Consider the following 13544-nt stretch of genomic DNA (forward strand, 5'->3'; position numbering starts at 1 on the left):
CTTAAATAGTTTGAGACTAAAGAGAACAAAAAGCAGGGAAATAAATGTAAATAAGGGAAGAATAGATGTTGAATTAATGAAATTGATAGGCATTACATAGCAAATTCCGCAGTGAATGATTCACCTGAGAATTAACTCTTAAATACACCAGAATAGTAATTTTTCTAAATGCTTTATTCTGACCTAGGATCCTACTTAAATAGTGAAGCTTCCTTGGAGCACAATCACAAAATATGATAGTACCAAGATAGCTTAGTGTTTGGCATTTAGCTAATTTAACGGCTACATTATTTTAGTGGTCCTAATGAGGTAGTACTTCTGGTGCCTCCACCCTTACTCCATAAGCTGGCTCAATCCTATTGGTGGAGCACATATATTCCCTTCTTTCATTCTGTTATGCATAGTTGACATTCCCTCATCTCTAAATTTGGTAACATTTGCATCTCCCCCATTGGAATGACTTTTGGCGCGCAAATTAGTTGGTTAAGGTTTGCATCGACTTCATTTGTTTGGACTATATCAATACCCTCCTCTTGAGAAAATCCTTGTCCCCAAGGATTAAAATTAGGAAAAAATTTCTTTAAGTCATAGAGATAATCCCAAGTGGAATCTTCTAAGGAATAGTTAGTGCATTTGACTAAGACCTTGGTTACATTACTTCTCCCCCTTTTCACAAATTTCTTTGGAATGATCAATTCAGGTTCTTCTGGTGAATCATGAGGATCTTCAGTGTTGGCTGGTGTAGTCCCATAGTAGCCGTTGAGTAGAGACACGTGGAAAGTAGAGTGAATTTTTGCACCATGAGGTAGTGTTAATTTGTATGCCTTTTTACCAATTCTCTGTAGAATGTGTGATGTTCCATAATACCTTTTGGCTAACTTTTGATTACCCCTGCTGGCCACTGTGCTATGCCTGTATGGTTGGAGTTTAAGGTACACATAGTCTCCTACACTGAACTTCCTGTCACTTCTTTTCATGTCTGCATGTTGCTTCATTCCATTTGGAGCCCTAGCAAGGTTCATCCTCACACAGAGCATGGCCTCTTCTCTTGGCATCATAGTCTTTTCTACTGCATCGACCTCACTGTCACCAGGCATGTAAGGCAAGTGTAACGGGGGTGGGTGCCCATACAGTACCTCATAGGGAGTCATTCTTAGGGTAGTGTGGTAGGAAGTGTTATACTAGTATTCGGCTCATGGTAACCACTTACACCAATCTACAGGAGCCTCATTACAAAAGCATCCAAGGTAAGTTTCAAGGCATCTATTTAGTACCTCTATTTGCCCATCAGATTGAGGGTGATAGGCAGAAGTCGTGTGTAAGTTCACTCCATAGATGGAGAATAATTCATGCCAAAATTACTTAGGAATATTGAATTCCTGTCTCAAATTCTCTCCTCACGCATTCCATGATGCTTGTAGACATTGTCAAAATAGGCATGTGTACCTTAGTGGCTCTATATGGGTGTTGTAGGGCTATGAAGTGGGCTGATTTACTAAGTCTATCAACCACTACCATAATGGAGTCCATTCCTAGAGTAAAACTTCTAGGACTCGATTTTTGGACAAACTTAGGACTCGAATTTTAACAGTGTAACGGACTGTTTGGTTGTGATTAAAATGACTAAAACAAACACAAATAACAATGATTTTTGACAGAGACTCTAAGGACTTGACTTGGACACTTGAATGGATTGTTTTAAGGACCAACAAACAACACAAGGACATTTTTAAAAGCTAAGAAACGACTCAACCACAACAAGGCACGAAACAGCCTGTTTTGGACGAAAATAAGACCTTAATTAACTTGAGTAATTTGAATGAAAACAATGGAAATAAGATTGTAATTTAAATGCTTATGAACTGAACATTCAAATAACAATTTCCACAAGGACTTAAAACAACGAAAACATAAACTTTGGGACTGTTTTGACACGAAAACAAGAACAAGTAACCGGGATAGGACTTAAACTAGATCACGAAGCAGGTTTAAGCCTTGGAATTAAACTCAAGATCACGAAGCAAGAGCTAATTCCGCCTCAAACACTAAGTAATGAGGGGTTTTCTGCACTAAGCAAGAAGAAAATTGATTGAAAACTTCAGTTTCAAACTCATATTTTAATTCACTCAAATCTCCAATTCTCATTAGGTTTGCTTCGTTTATATAGACCAAGCCTTACAATCTTGACCCTTGATTACAAACTACATCTAAGGGTCACGAAATGAGCAGCTAAATGACATAAAAAACGGCAGCCAAGGTCTTACAATGCTGAAATTGAACATGACATAAAGCAAAGAAATTATAAAGTAAACTAATAGTGCAGTCTTCCTTGTTTGTAGCTCAACTTCTTATTTATGATTATATGGACTGATTGGAGGTTTGTGGAACCGTGTATGCCTCCTATGCTACACCCAAAAAGTCGCTTGAGCTTTGTTGGAATAAAAGAGGAAAGATTGATAGCGACATTTAGTTCATTGTTCAAAACCGGGTCCCCTTGTACGTTTGCAAATATTCTTCAAATAATTTCTGAATGGTAGCTCTAGGAGATAAAAGATCCTACACAAAAACGTCCCAAACTCACCCAAGATAAGAATTAAGACGTTGGAGCCATGACTTCTTAGACGGTTTTGGAGTTAGACCTCAAATTATGACGAGGTCCAAAATCGTGGAAAATGGAGCTTGGTGTTTTTTGCAATTTCACTTCAATTCCCATAGATTTAGGCAGGACATTTATGAAATCTATATTGACTCCAGTCCATATTGTGTGTGAGATGGGAATGGGTTGCAACTTCCGAAGAGTAGCAAACAATTCAGCCAATTCTGCAATGTTGACCCTTAACAAGGCGTCTGCTGCCACATTATCTTTCCCTTTCTTATAGACAATTTGATAGTCATATACCCAATGGGTTTTGCTAGTCATTTCTACTGTAGGGGATTGGTGACCCTTTGTTCTAGCATATACTTAAGTCTTTGGTAATCTGTTTTGATCACAAATGGTCTCTCTGCCAAGTATTGGTTCCACTCGGTGATATCATGTATGATGGCCAGGAGTTCTTTCTCATAAGTAGACATAGTTTGGTGTCTTGGTGCTAGAGCCTTACTGATGTAAGCTATGGGGTGGTGATATTGCATTAACACAACCCCAATTCCTTCTCCTAACGCATCTGTTTCTACTACAAATGGTTTAGAAAAATTAGGTAATGCCAGGACGGGTGTTGTTGTCATCAAATCCTTCAAATGCCCATGTGCATTAGAATTCCAATGGCACCCATCCTTTTTTAACAAGTTAGTCAGAGGTTTACTGATTATACCATAATTGTGTATAAGTCTTCTGTAATACCCTGTTAACCCCAAGAATGAGTCGGCTTACCATTAATGAGCACAAAGTAATTTACGGATTTAACACATCGCATAACATTATCAATCAATCAATTATGAAATCCTATCCCAACCAGAACTTTCTCAAGAAAATCCCATTCAACCCGATCATAGGCCTTCGACATGTCAAGTTTTAATGCCATATCGCCACCCTCACCTCTTGAATTCTTTATATGATGAAATAGTTCGAAAGCAATAAGTATATTATCACTATTCAAGACGTCCTGACATAAAAACACTTTGATTTTCTAAAACAATATTTCCCAGGAATTTTTTAAGTCGATTAGCCAAAACCTTCGACATCAACTTGTACAACACATTACATAAACTAATTCACAATATTTTGGTGGATAGAATGATAAATACTTCCTCCATTCAACTCCACTCTACCACTTTCTTTTTTCACGTTTGCCAACACGTGTTTTACGCGCTAAATATCGTTAGCTACGAATTTGAAAAAATTATAAAAGTTATATATTTTTAATGTACTTCTAAAGACGAATCAAACAAGATCCCACATGAATATATTTTCACTTACGTATCGAGAGAAAATTGAAATTGAATACTCACTCGTGAATAGTGTAGAAAAATGAAATAGGTAGAGTGGAGTTGAATGGAGGAAGTAGAATCTTACCAAAGTTGGCTGGTGTGAGTGGTAAGGGCTCTCATCTCTTAAACAAGTGGTCAGAGGTTCGATTCCTGACTCTTGCGAATGAAAAAGTCAAACTTGGGAGGGGTCAACCCATTAAATTGCCTTGATCGAAAGAGATTTCATTTGTCGGAGGGGATACTCCTGGTCAACACCAAAAAAAAAAAGAATGATAAATAGAATCAAGGGTGGATTGGTGGAATACACACGGATCGCCACACCTAAACTCTCAATCTCAACCGTTGATTTCATCCATACCAAAATCCACGTCATCAATCCGTGTCCTTCCCCACTCCCTATAAATACATTTCTTCATCCTCAACATTTTCCACAACAATCTCAACCATTCTCTCTACACAAACCCTCTCAATCTCTCTCTACTTCTCTGAAATATCCTAACCAAACCCGATATCCTAAAATGGATACTACCGGCGGAAAGGCGAAGAAGGGAGCAGCTGGAAGGAAAGCCGGCGGTCCAAAGAAGAAGTCAGTCACTCGGTCCATCAAAGCCGGTCTTCAGTTCCCGGTCGGTCGTATTGGAAGGTACTTGAAGAAAGGTCGGTATGCTCAACGTGTCGGTTCTGGTGCTCCGGTTTACTTGGCTGCGGTTCTTGAGTACCTTGCTGCTGAGGTATATATACAATTCAACTTTAATTTTGATTTTCCGTCTCAATCATTTCCTTACCTTTGATTAAATTAAATTCTGCTCACAATGTATATACACAATTGAACTTTAATTTTGATTTTTCCGTCTATCATTTGTTTATCTTCGATTAAATTAAATTCTGCTTACAATGTATATACAATGTAACTTTAATTTTGATATTTCATCTCAATCATTTATTAATTTATTTACGATTGTTTGAATTAGGTATTGGAATTGGCGGGAAATGCGGCACGTGACAACAAGAAGAACAGGATAATCCCAAGGCACGTGCTGCTGGCAATAAGGAACGATGAAGAGCTCGGAAAGCTGTTAGCTGGAGTGACAATTGCACATGGAGGAGTGTTGCCAAACATAAACCCGATTCTGTTGCCTAAGAAAGCTGCTGAGAAGTCACCAAAGGAACCTAAGTCTCCATCCAAGGCGACTAAATCGCCAAAGAAAGCTGCTGCTTAAGAAGCGATTTTAAGTGATTTGTGTATGTAATCAATCTAATTAGGGTTTCAGAATAGTTTAGTATCGGTAGTGGTAACTGGTATGGTGTCGTATCTTATTTTAGAGTTGATTTCTGATCGATTCTCGTATTTTGTTTTTTCTGAAGTGTTCTGAATGAAACTTTTATGAAATATAAACTTCAGTTCAGGCATCTTTTGAGTTGAATGTTTTCTTGAATTTTCTTCTCAATTCTCGTCATTTGCTTTTGAGTTGAATGTTTTCTTGAATTTTCTTCTCAATTCTCGTCATTTGCTTTTGTTTATCGACCTCTTTTCTATTGATGTTGAACAATAGATGTGATTTCGGTGTATGTTTCTCAGCGACGGTTTTACCAGTTAATTAACCGCTTGTGTGATTCACTTAGTATTTTCGATTACTGGTGAGTGGTTCGGACTACTGGTGTTCAATTATATCAATGTTTTTTTTCAGAGTTTGCACTGTACTGAAACTCTGTAAGCGGAATGTTGATGGATCAATGACTTAAGAATGGAGCTGGTCTCCTGCAATGAATACTCGATTGTATATGGTAAATGGAAGTATTACTTGCATTACATTCAGAAAGAAAGATAAACGGAAGTCCTGGAGTACGTTTCTACTTCGGATCTAGGTTTGATAACTGAGAGCAATCCCTGGATTTTTGTAACATGCAGGTGATGCAAGTTCGGATCAACCATTGAGAAAAGTCAGTAAGACTGAATCGGAATCATGAGACTCTCAGTTGTATCAGCATTGCAGTTGTAATATAATCATGAGACTCTCAGTTGTATCGACATCAACTTTAAGAACTGTTCCCGAAACTATAAGAATTTGGTGTGCTGGTCATTTATGCGCGGTTTTCCCTGAGTTCAGTTGGAAGAGAAGGAATGTGCTGAGAATTTCCAGATTCTCAGACTCACAGATGAACCATCAAGCTTCAAAAATGAAAAATATTCACCTCACAGAGTATATTTACCGTGTATGATTGGATTTACAGAAACCCGCTACTCTAGTTTATATATATGGCTTGTTAAAATAGAAGAGAGATTTTGTATAAAGGGGAGACCTGAACAACCAATAGTCCAATATAGGCATTGTGCCGAGACACGGAAACAAAGCTGGCGATTTGGACATACTGATATCGATTACATAACAATTCAACTCAGATTTACAACTGGAGAAAAGTTCAATGGCGTCAAATCAAATTTCGACAAAAGATCAGGCTAAAATACACACTTACGCAATGGATTCTGGAAATTTGGAATTTGCGTGCGTAATCAAACAGATACAGACCATTTCCATCTCACATAAGAAACGCTCCCTGGAAACAGTTCTGAAGTACATTTCACAGAAGTATATTGATCTAGAAGGCAGGCATAGCCACAGTTCACAAGCTTTATAAGGTCAAACTCAGAAAATTTAAGCAATATAACAGCCGGCGTCGTCCATCAACAAACTATTAATGTCACATTCTTTACAGGTTTGGAAATAGCATGCAAGAAAGGTAAAACATGCTCATCACTAGCAAGCTGAATCAATGTGCGCGATCCTTGAATACATCTAGACCCATCTCTGTAGGATCAGTTGCTTGCAACTCTACCTGAATGCCATCCAACTCCCTCTTGAATCTGTCCTTCGAGCTTGCATATATCATTTTGCTTCTCACCTTTGCTGTGTCGGGAGACCTTCATAAAGAATCCAAATTAGCCATGCAACTTAGACTTCTCATATTACGTCTTGCAGCCTTTGACATACACTCGACACTTAAGACACTAGTAAAACTGTAAAAGTCCATAACATCTGAATGTTCATAAATGGCCGAGTAAGACACTTAGACGGATCCACATAAGATAACTCTAATTATTTCAGGTAGGTTGCATCTTATTAGATAAAGGCGCGACCGCGCAATTAGCCTCACATTAATTCATCATGAGACTGTGTTACGGAAGCTTTCCATATTTCCAATGGAGCCAAAGATTCATTACTCTTTGGTTATGGATTATAATGGAATAAATCAAAATGACTCACTAAAGTGGCTGCACTTCTTTCTTTTGTGAAGTAGCGGTCCTTCGATGCAGTTCTCGATGCATCTTGGGTCATTCGGAAACAACCTCTTTGTGTTGCTAACACAAGGGTAAGGCTGCGTACATCCGACCCCCTCTTACCCCGCAATTTGCGGGAGCCATTGAGGCACTAGGGTAATGTTGTTGTTGTACTCTGTTACGGAAGATTAATTGGAAACAGTTATCTCTAACCAAATCACTTACCTTCTGGTAGCTCTGCAAGGGATTGAACTAACTAAGATGCAAGTCAAAAATTTACCATGCAATGAAAAAAATCTTGCTTTTCTGGCAATTCTCCTCGGTCACAAAATCGAAGTCGAAAACAGCATAGCGGCATTCATCAGCTGGAAGTGCTTTAGTGAAATCTTCATAAGTGTCAGCTGGCATTCCCAACTTCTCAACAATTACCTGCTTTTGCTCCATCTCAATCTTGAATACAATGAAGCGGTATGTGCGCTTAGCTTTCAAGTCCAGAAAATTCAGCTTGCAATCATCATGCACAGCCATCCCAGAAGCTGCGTTAGCCTGTTAATTGTGCAGAAAAAAGAGAGTAAGATCTAATTGGATCGCAAAAGAACTTACGCACGACAGTGAGGGCACACCATGACACGAGTATATCCATAGGACCATACATAAGTTGAAACAAATACACTGACAGCAGTTTAGAGTGAGTAAGACAGTGCAGCTCAGAACCTTTTTAAATTGAGTTACGTCTGTTACACCCTCTTCACCAACGCCACCATTTCATACTATGGCGAAAAGCCACTGTCTATTACATCCTAGTTCCCATGTTGAAATTCTGAATTCCACTATATCTTTAGCAAACATGAACCGATTCGCTCACATAAAACTTAACAAACTGGCATTTACATTATCTACAAATACTAAAAGGTACATACATTCTCATTATCAAAATGGACAATCCGACATCTACATTATCGCGAAACAATGAAAGGCTGACTTTTGAATATTAACAAATACTAAAGTACATACTCGTATACTATGTCAAAAGTTCAACTCTAAAAGGTCGACAAAAATCTCATCTCGTCATCAAATAATATCTAAATGGACACTCTTACTTGCCTCATAATCGAGCATAGCATGATTTTGGAATCAAAATTATCGGGCCACCAAATCTCATATGCTATCAACTCCATAATACATTTATGTTTGATACGCACTAACGCACCAAACACACGAAGAACAGAGGAAGGGCTATTTAGTAATTCTAGCTTCTATTTTGTTTATCCTTTTCCGTAAGCTATATAAAGCCTAACACAAATTCTCATTATAGACGGGAGATATCCATCTATAGTTATAGACGGGCCAAATATTCACCCACTTTAAGCATAAGACAAGCAACAAGTTGCATGGTGGGGCCCAACAATGTCACCACTTAAGCATATTTGACCCGTCTTTCACTTTAGACGGATATATTCGTCCGTCTATAGTGAGACTAACTGAAAGCCTAATGAGGCTAATGTGAAGCTACTTTTTGAAATTCTCTTTTGAGTAAATGAATCATTTCTTTGTATCACTTACATTCCTCTCCTATTCCATTAATTACATAGCTTAATCCGAGTCAATTGCAACCGATCAATGAAGATTAGCTTTAGATCACTAGCCTATCAAGTATCAACTACTCAGTTGATACAGCCCAAAATTTGCCAAATGTCCACAACAATCAGACATTACTGCGACGCAAGATTATCAATCAATTACTGAATTACGGACTTTATCAATCAATTACTGAATTACGGATCTTTACAACTACCTAAAGTGCAAACCCTAGACCAACACTCAGCTTAAAAACTACTCCCTCTGTCACAGTCATTTGTTGTCCTTGGTTTTGGCATAAAGATAAGCAAAGAGGAGAGAGTCAATTACTAAATGACATGTGGACCAAATTGGGTGTGAATGACCAAATTGTTCATCAAATGCATTCCTAAAATAGAAAGAACAACAATTGACGGAGACAAACAAAATGGAATAGGACAACAAATGACCGGGGCGGAGGGAGTAAATTATTAAAATGCTCAATCTTAGATAATCATTTTCCAATCAGCTAATCCAATCACTAATTAAATACAAGAACTACATGAATCCACAGACAATTCTAACAAGTACGCGGTATAATTATATGAACTACTGTATTATTTACAGGTAAAATTATCTAATTGAAACTAATCAATTATTAAAATGCTCAATCCTAATAGAATCATTTTCAAATCAGCTAATCAATCATTAAATTAAATACGATAATTACATGAATCTACTGATAATTCTAACACGTAGGCGATTTAATTATATGAACTACAGTATAACTATAATTTACATGTAAAATCATCTAATTATAAACTAATCAGCAATCCGATAATCAGAGTATAAATAAATTAATACTCCTTCCGTCTCAATCATTTGTTTACCTTTGAATACAATATCTCTCAAAATGAATATAAAACGTAAACAAATGACTGAGACGGAAAGAGTGTAGACTAAATTACACAAGAATACACATCAATTAGTCACAGTAAAATATTCAACAGTAAAAAGTACGGAGATATAGAGATCGGTGAATAATTACCATGGTGGAAAAGATAGTAAAGTGGTCGGTGAATGCGGTGAAAATGGAGGAGATAGATTTAGATAATATAGCGGGAGAGATATTTGAGGGGGAAATGAAGAGTGTGAAGACTGCGTATAAACCAAGTTCAAGGCAATTAAACGGTGTTTGTGCAAGTGTGTCCAATGTCTTATTGCGCTACTTTATCGCAATTTAATATCCACCCCTTATATATCAATTTCATGAGCTAGTTTGGTTATAGAGGATATATCGTTTATAGCTAAAGACGGATCAAATAATTTAAAAGTGGTAACATTTTTTTGCCTCCGCCACCCCACTTGTTGCTTGTCCTATTAAGAATGTGGTATTATATTTGACCCGTCTTTAATTATATACGGATGTGTGCCGTCTATAATTAGATTTTGGACAATTTCATTTTCTCTAGAATAAGGAGTTAATAATACTCAGGCCCTGTTCTTTTCGACTGAAACTTATATGATCTGAACTGAACTTATAAGATCTGAACTTAACTGAACTTATAGGATCTGAACTTAACTGAACTTATAGGATCTGAACTTAACTGAACTTATAGGACCTGAACTGAACTTATAAGATCTGAACTGAACTTAACTTATAGGATCTCGAATCGAACTTAAATTAAGTGACGTATAGGATCTCGAATCGAACTTATAGGATCTCGAATCAATCGAATCGAACTTATAGGATCTCGAATCGAATCGAACTTATAGGATCTCGAATCGAATCGAACCTATAGGATCTGAACTGAACTTATGGGATCTGAAGTGAACTTAAATTAAGTGACTTTAAGTCCAAAAGAACAGGGCCTCCCTCCTTCTTGATTAATTATTGTTCTTTGATTTAATACAAACTCTACAGAAATAGGAGGAGACCAATTATTAAATGACAATGACCAAATTGTGTGTGAATGATCATTCTTAAAATAAAAAGGACAACAATTGTCCGAGATACCCAAAATGGAATAAAACAACAAATGACAGAGAAGTAGGGAGTAATTATTACTCCATTTGTTCCGGTCATTTGTTTGTCTATTCTATTTTGGGTGACTAAGTCATTTATTTTCCTTTCTATTATAAGAATGTCTTTGATGGCAATTGGCTCCTCCACACTCAATTTAATCCACTTGTCATCTACTCCCTCCGTCCCGGTCATTTGTTTTCCTTTGATTTTGGCACAAAGACCAAGGAAATGGGAAGGGGTCAATTACTAAATGACAAGTTGAATAAATTGAGTGTAAGTGAACAAATTCATTCTTAAAATAAAAATGACAACAAATGACTGAGACACCCAAAGTGAAAAAAAACAACAAATGACCTTGACAGAGGAAGTAATAATTAAACCTCTATTTTTTTCTTAATTTTTATGCCAAAAGCAAAGGCAAACAAAATGACTGGAAATATTATTTTGAAATTAAAACAGTGTTAAAAACTTAAAATGTGTATTGGTATCCTTAATACCAAAGTCATCCATAGATAATTGGTGTTTTGTTGTAGTTGTATTTTTTTTTTTTTTTTTTCGACAAGAAAGATTTCCAATTAGACCTCATAGCCCTTCGAGCAAGGCGGTGAGCCTCGACATTTAGGTTCCTACACACATAACTGAAACATAAACAATGGAAATAAGCAGATAAGTAAGAAATGTCCTCCACGATGCCTTTGATTTGGTAATGCTTGGCGCCTTCCCTGCCCACTGCGTCAGTAGTTGAAGACAGTCAGAAGAGATTTCCAGATGAAGAATGCCACGTCCACAAGCCCATTCTAAGACCTTCTTGATCCCCCCATTGCTCTCCTTGTAAAGGCGATTTAGCGCGACTTTTTACGCTTCCTTCAAAAAATAAGTCCTCTCGCGTATTTATTACTGGGCTCATATCCAAAAGTTTTCGTACTATTTATATTTTGTGTTACTTATAAAGATGATCTTTCATCTTTACACTCGCGATGTAGGACATGGTTATACACCCTACCTTCCCTCGGATTAAGGACCATCATTTTTAATTGGACCTTATTATTTATGGAGAACCCTCCATACTCTGCAACCCCAACTTTTAGACATTCCTTAACATCACCAAACCTGGATAACTACCTCCTTTTAAATGACATTGTCATGTGTCTCACCAGGGCTTTTGCCCCTTCACAAGCCTCGTGCTACACATACGCATCAAACTCACCTGCATTCAATATGCCGTGGACTGGGCCGAAATCATGTCGCTTATCCCAAACATATTAGTCTTCCCTCGAGCTATATGAGTTCCACGCCTTACAGGGCACGTCCCCTTCAAGTATTGGGCTTGATACTTCTTCTTGTGTCTAACCCAAGTCAACCTTGGGCTCTGAAACCATTTGCTATGCGGAAGCGTCAATACCTTTTGTATGTTGGGCCTCTGCTGCACCGGTGTCCACGGTTCATAATAGTACGATATTGTTCGTTTTCAGCTAAGCCTCACAGATTTATTCTTGGTCTTCTTCCTAGACCTTGTACTATTTATATTTTGTGGTACTTATAAAGAGAGTCTTTCATTTTTAGACTATCCTAAACTCTTAAAAAGTTTAAACTCCCTACTACTATTCATATGAATAGTGCCGCTGAAATCCTCACCTTCCGTTGGTTTCTCCTTTTCAATCTTCTCCCTCCATTTCTCTATTACTCCTAACCCCTCCTTTACAACACTCTTTCTATCCACTCCTTTCCATCTCAGTCCTCTTCACTCCTCAACAGCTCGTCGATCTCTCTAACCCTTCATCTCCCTTTTCCCGATTCTCATTTATTGCTTTTGTTGATTTGCTTTTGGTGATTATTGCTATTTCTGTAAATCTAATTGTTTTGTTGTTATTTGTGGTTCTGGTTACAGGGAGTTGATGTGACGGCGGTGATAGTGCTACATGTGTTGCTTTAAATTCTCCTAAAAGGTTAGCGAATTAGCTACTAAATTATTGCTTTTGTTAATGTGTTTGAGTTTCGTTTAGTTGAGTATTTAGTTATAATGGTCCATTTATTGGGTATTGATTGTTGTTGGTGTTGTCTGAAATCGTAGATGCTTACCTTATCTTCGTCGGTTTTTGATTTCGGGGTGATTATTGTTAGATTGTTCAGTTGTGAATGTTGTTTCTGTGTTAAATCTGGGTTTATGAATTAGCGGTTCTGGACTCTTTCTTCCCGACACTGTTAGTTTTGTTCTTGCAACTATTGTTGGTTATTTCTGCTGTTATTATCACTGAGTTGTTCATTTTTTTCATATAGGGTTTAAGAGTTCGATGCACCTGTGTCTTCAAAGGTGTGCCTTCTAATTAAATTTTGGACTCAAACATTTTTTTAACCGAAGAATGGGTTATTTGCTCCTGATGACTGACAGTCTTGTTATGGTCAGAGTTGTTGTTGTTGTTGCTGCTGGTGTTTCTGTTGTTTTTGATTTTTCTGTTGTGATTTTTTTCATTGGTTCCGTTGTTGTTTTGCGTATAGGTTTAAGGAGCTGGGAACATCTTTCAAGGTGTGGCTTATTAACCGAAGTATTGGTTCTTTATTCTTAATGTCTAACAGTGTTGTTGTCGTCAGTGTTGTTGTTGTTGTTGCGGATGGTGTTTCCATTGCTATAGTTTTTACTGTTGTGATTACTTCACTGATTCCGTCGTTGTTTTGCGTATAGGTCTAAGGAGCTTGGAACATCTTTCAAGGTGTGGCTCTTTTTTTCCTTTTGGGTGTAAACCATTTTGGTAAATGATC

General features: G+C 37.4%; 2 protein-coding genes across 4 annotated transcripts; one reads left to right on the forward strand and one right to left on the reverse strand.

The window, feature by feature from the left end:
- The first annotated feature begins 4358 nt into the window (after nt 1-4358).
- LOC141638020 (histone H2A-like) lies at nt 4359-5336 on the forward strand. Its single transcript, XM_074447471.1, has 2 exons — nt 4359-4658; nt 4899-5336. Exons 1-2 carry the CDS (start codon nt 4446-4448, stop codon nt 5145-5147), a joined length of 462 nt encoding a protein of 153 aa, XP_074303572.1. The 5' UTR covers nt 4359-4445; the 3' UTR covers nt 5148-5336.
- Nucleotides 5337-6432: 1096 nt separating this feature from the next.
- On the reverse strand, nt 6433-9974 carry LOC141638003 (actin-depolymerizing factor 2-like). 3 transcript variants are annotated; one of them, XM_074447455.1, is made up of 3 exons: nt 9810-9974; nt 7485-7750; nt 6433-6847 (listed from the first exon to the last, which is right to left on the reverse strand). In XM_074447455.1, exons 1-3 carry the CDS (start codon nt 9810-9812, stop codon nt 6697-6699), a joined length of 420 nt encoding a protein of 139 aa, XP_074303556.1. In that variant the 5' UTR covers nt 9813-9974; the 3' UTR covers nt 6433-6696. The 3 variants fall into 3 exon arrangements, with proteins under 3 accessions (XP_074303556.1, XP_074303558.1, XP_074303557.1); XM_074447457.1 differs by lacking the exon at nt 9810-9974 and adding an exon at nt 8768-8914; XM_074447456.1 differs by lacking the exon at nt 9810-9974 and adding an exon at nt 7919-8001.
- Nucleotides 9975-13544: the final 3570 nt, after the last annotated feature.

This window comes from Silene latifolia, unplaced genomic scaffold (assembly GCF_048544455.1).
Source record: "Silene latifolia isolate original U9 population unplaced genomic scaffold, ASM4854445v1 scaffold_160, whole genome shotgun sequence".
NCBI lineage: Eukaryota > Viridiplantae > Streptophyta > Magnoliopsida > Caryophyllales > Caryophyllaceae > Silene > Silene latifolia.

Coding starts and splice junctions, on each gene's coding strand:
- LOC141638020 (XM_074447471.1), top strand. CDS start 4,446: ATGGATACTACCGGCGGAAAGGCGAAGAAGGGAGCAGCTGGAAGGAAA. Junction 4,659..4,898: donor TTGAGTACCTTGCTGCTGAG/GTATATATACAA, acceptor TGTTTGAATTAG/GTATTGGAATTGGCGGGAAA.
- LOC141638003 (XM_074447455.1), bottom strand. Junction 6,848..7,484: donor AAGATTTTTTTCATTGCATG/GTAAATTTTTGA, acceptor TTCTTTATGAAG/GTCTCCCGACACAGCAAAGG.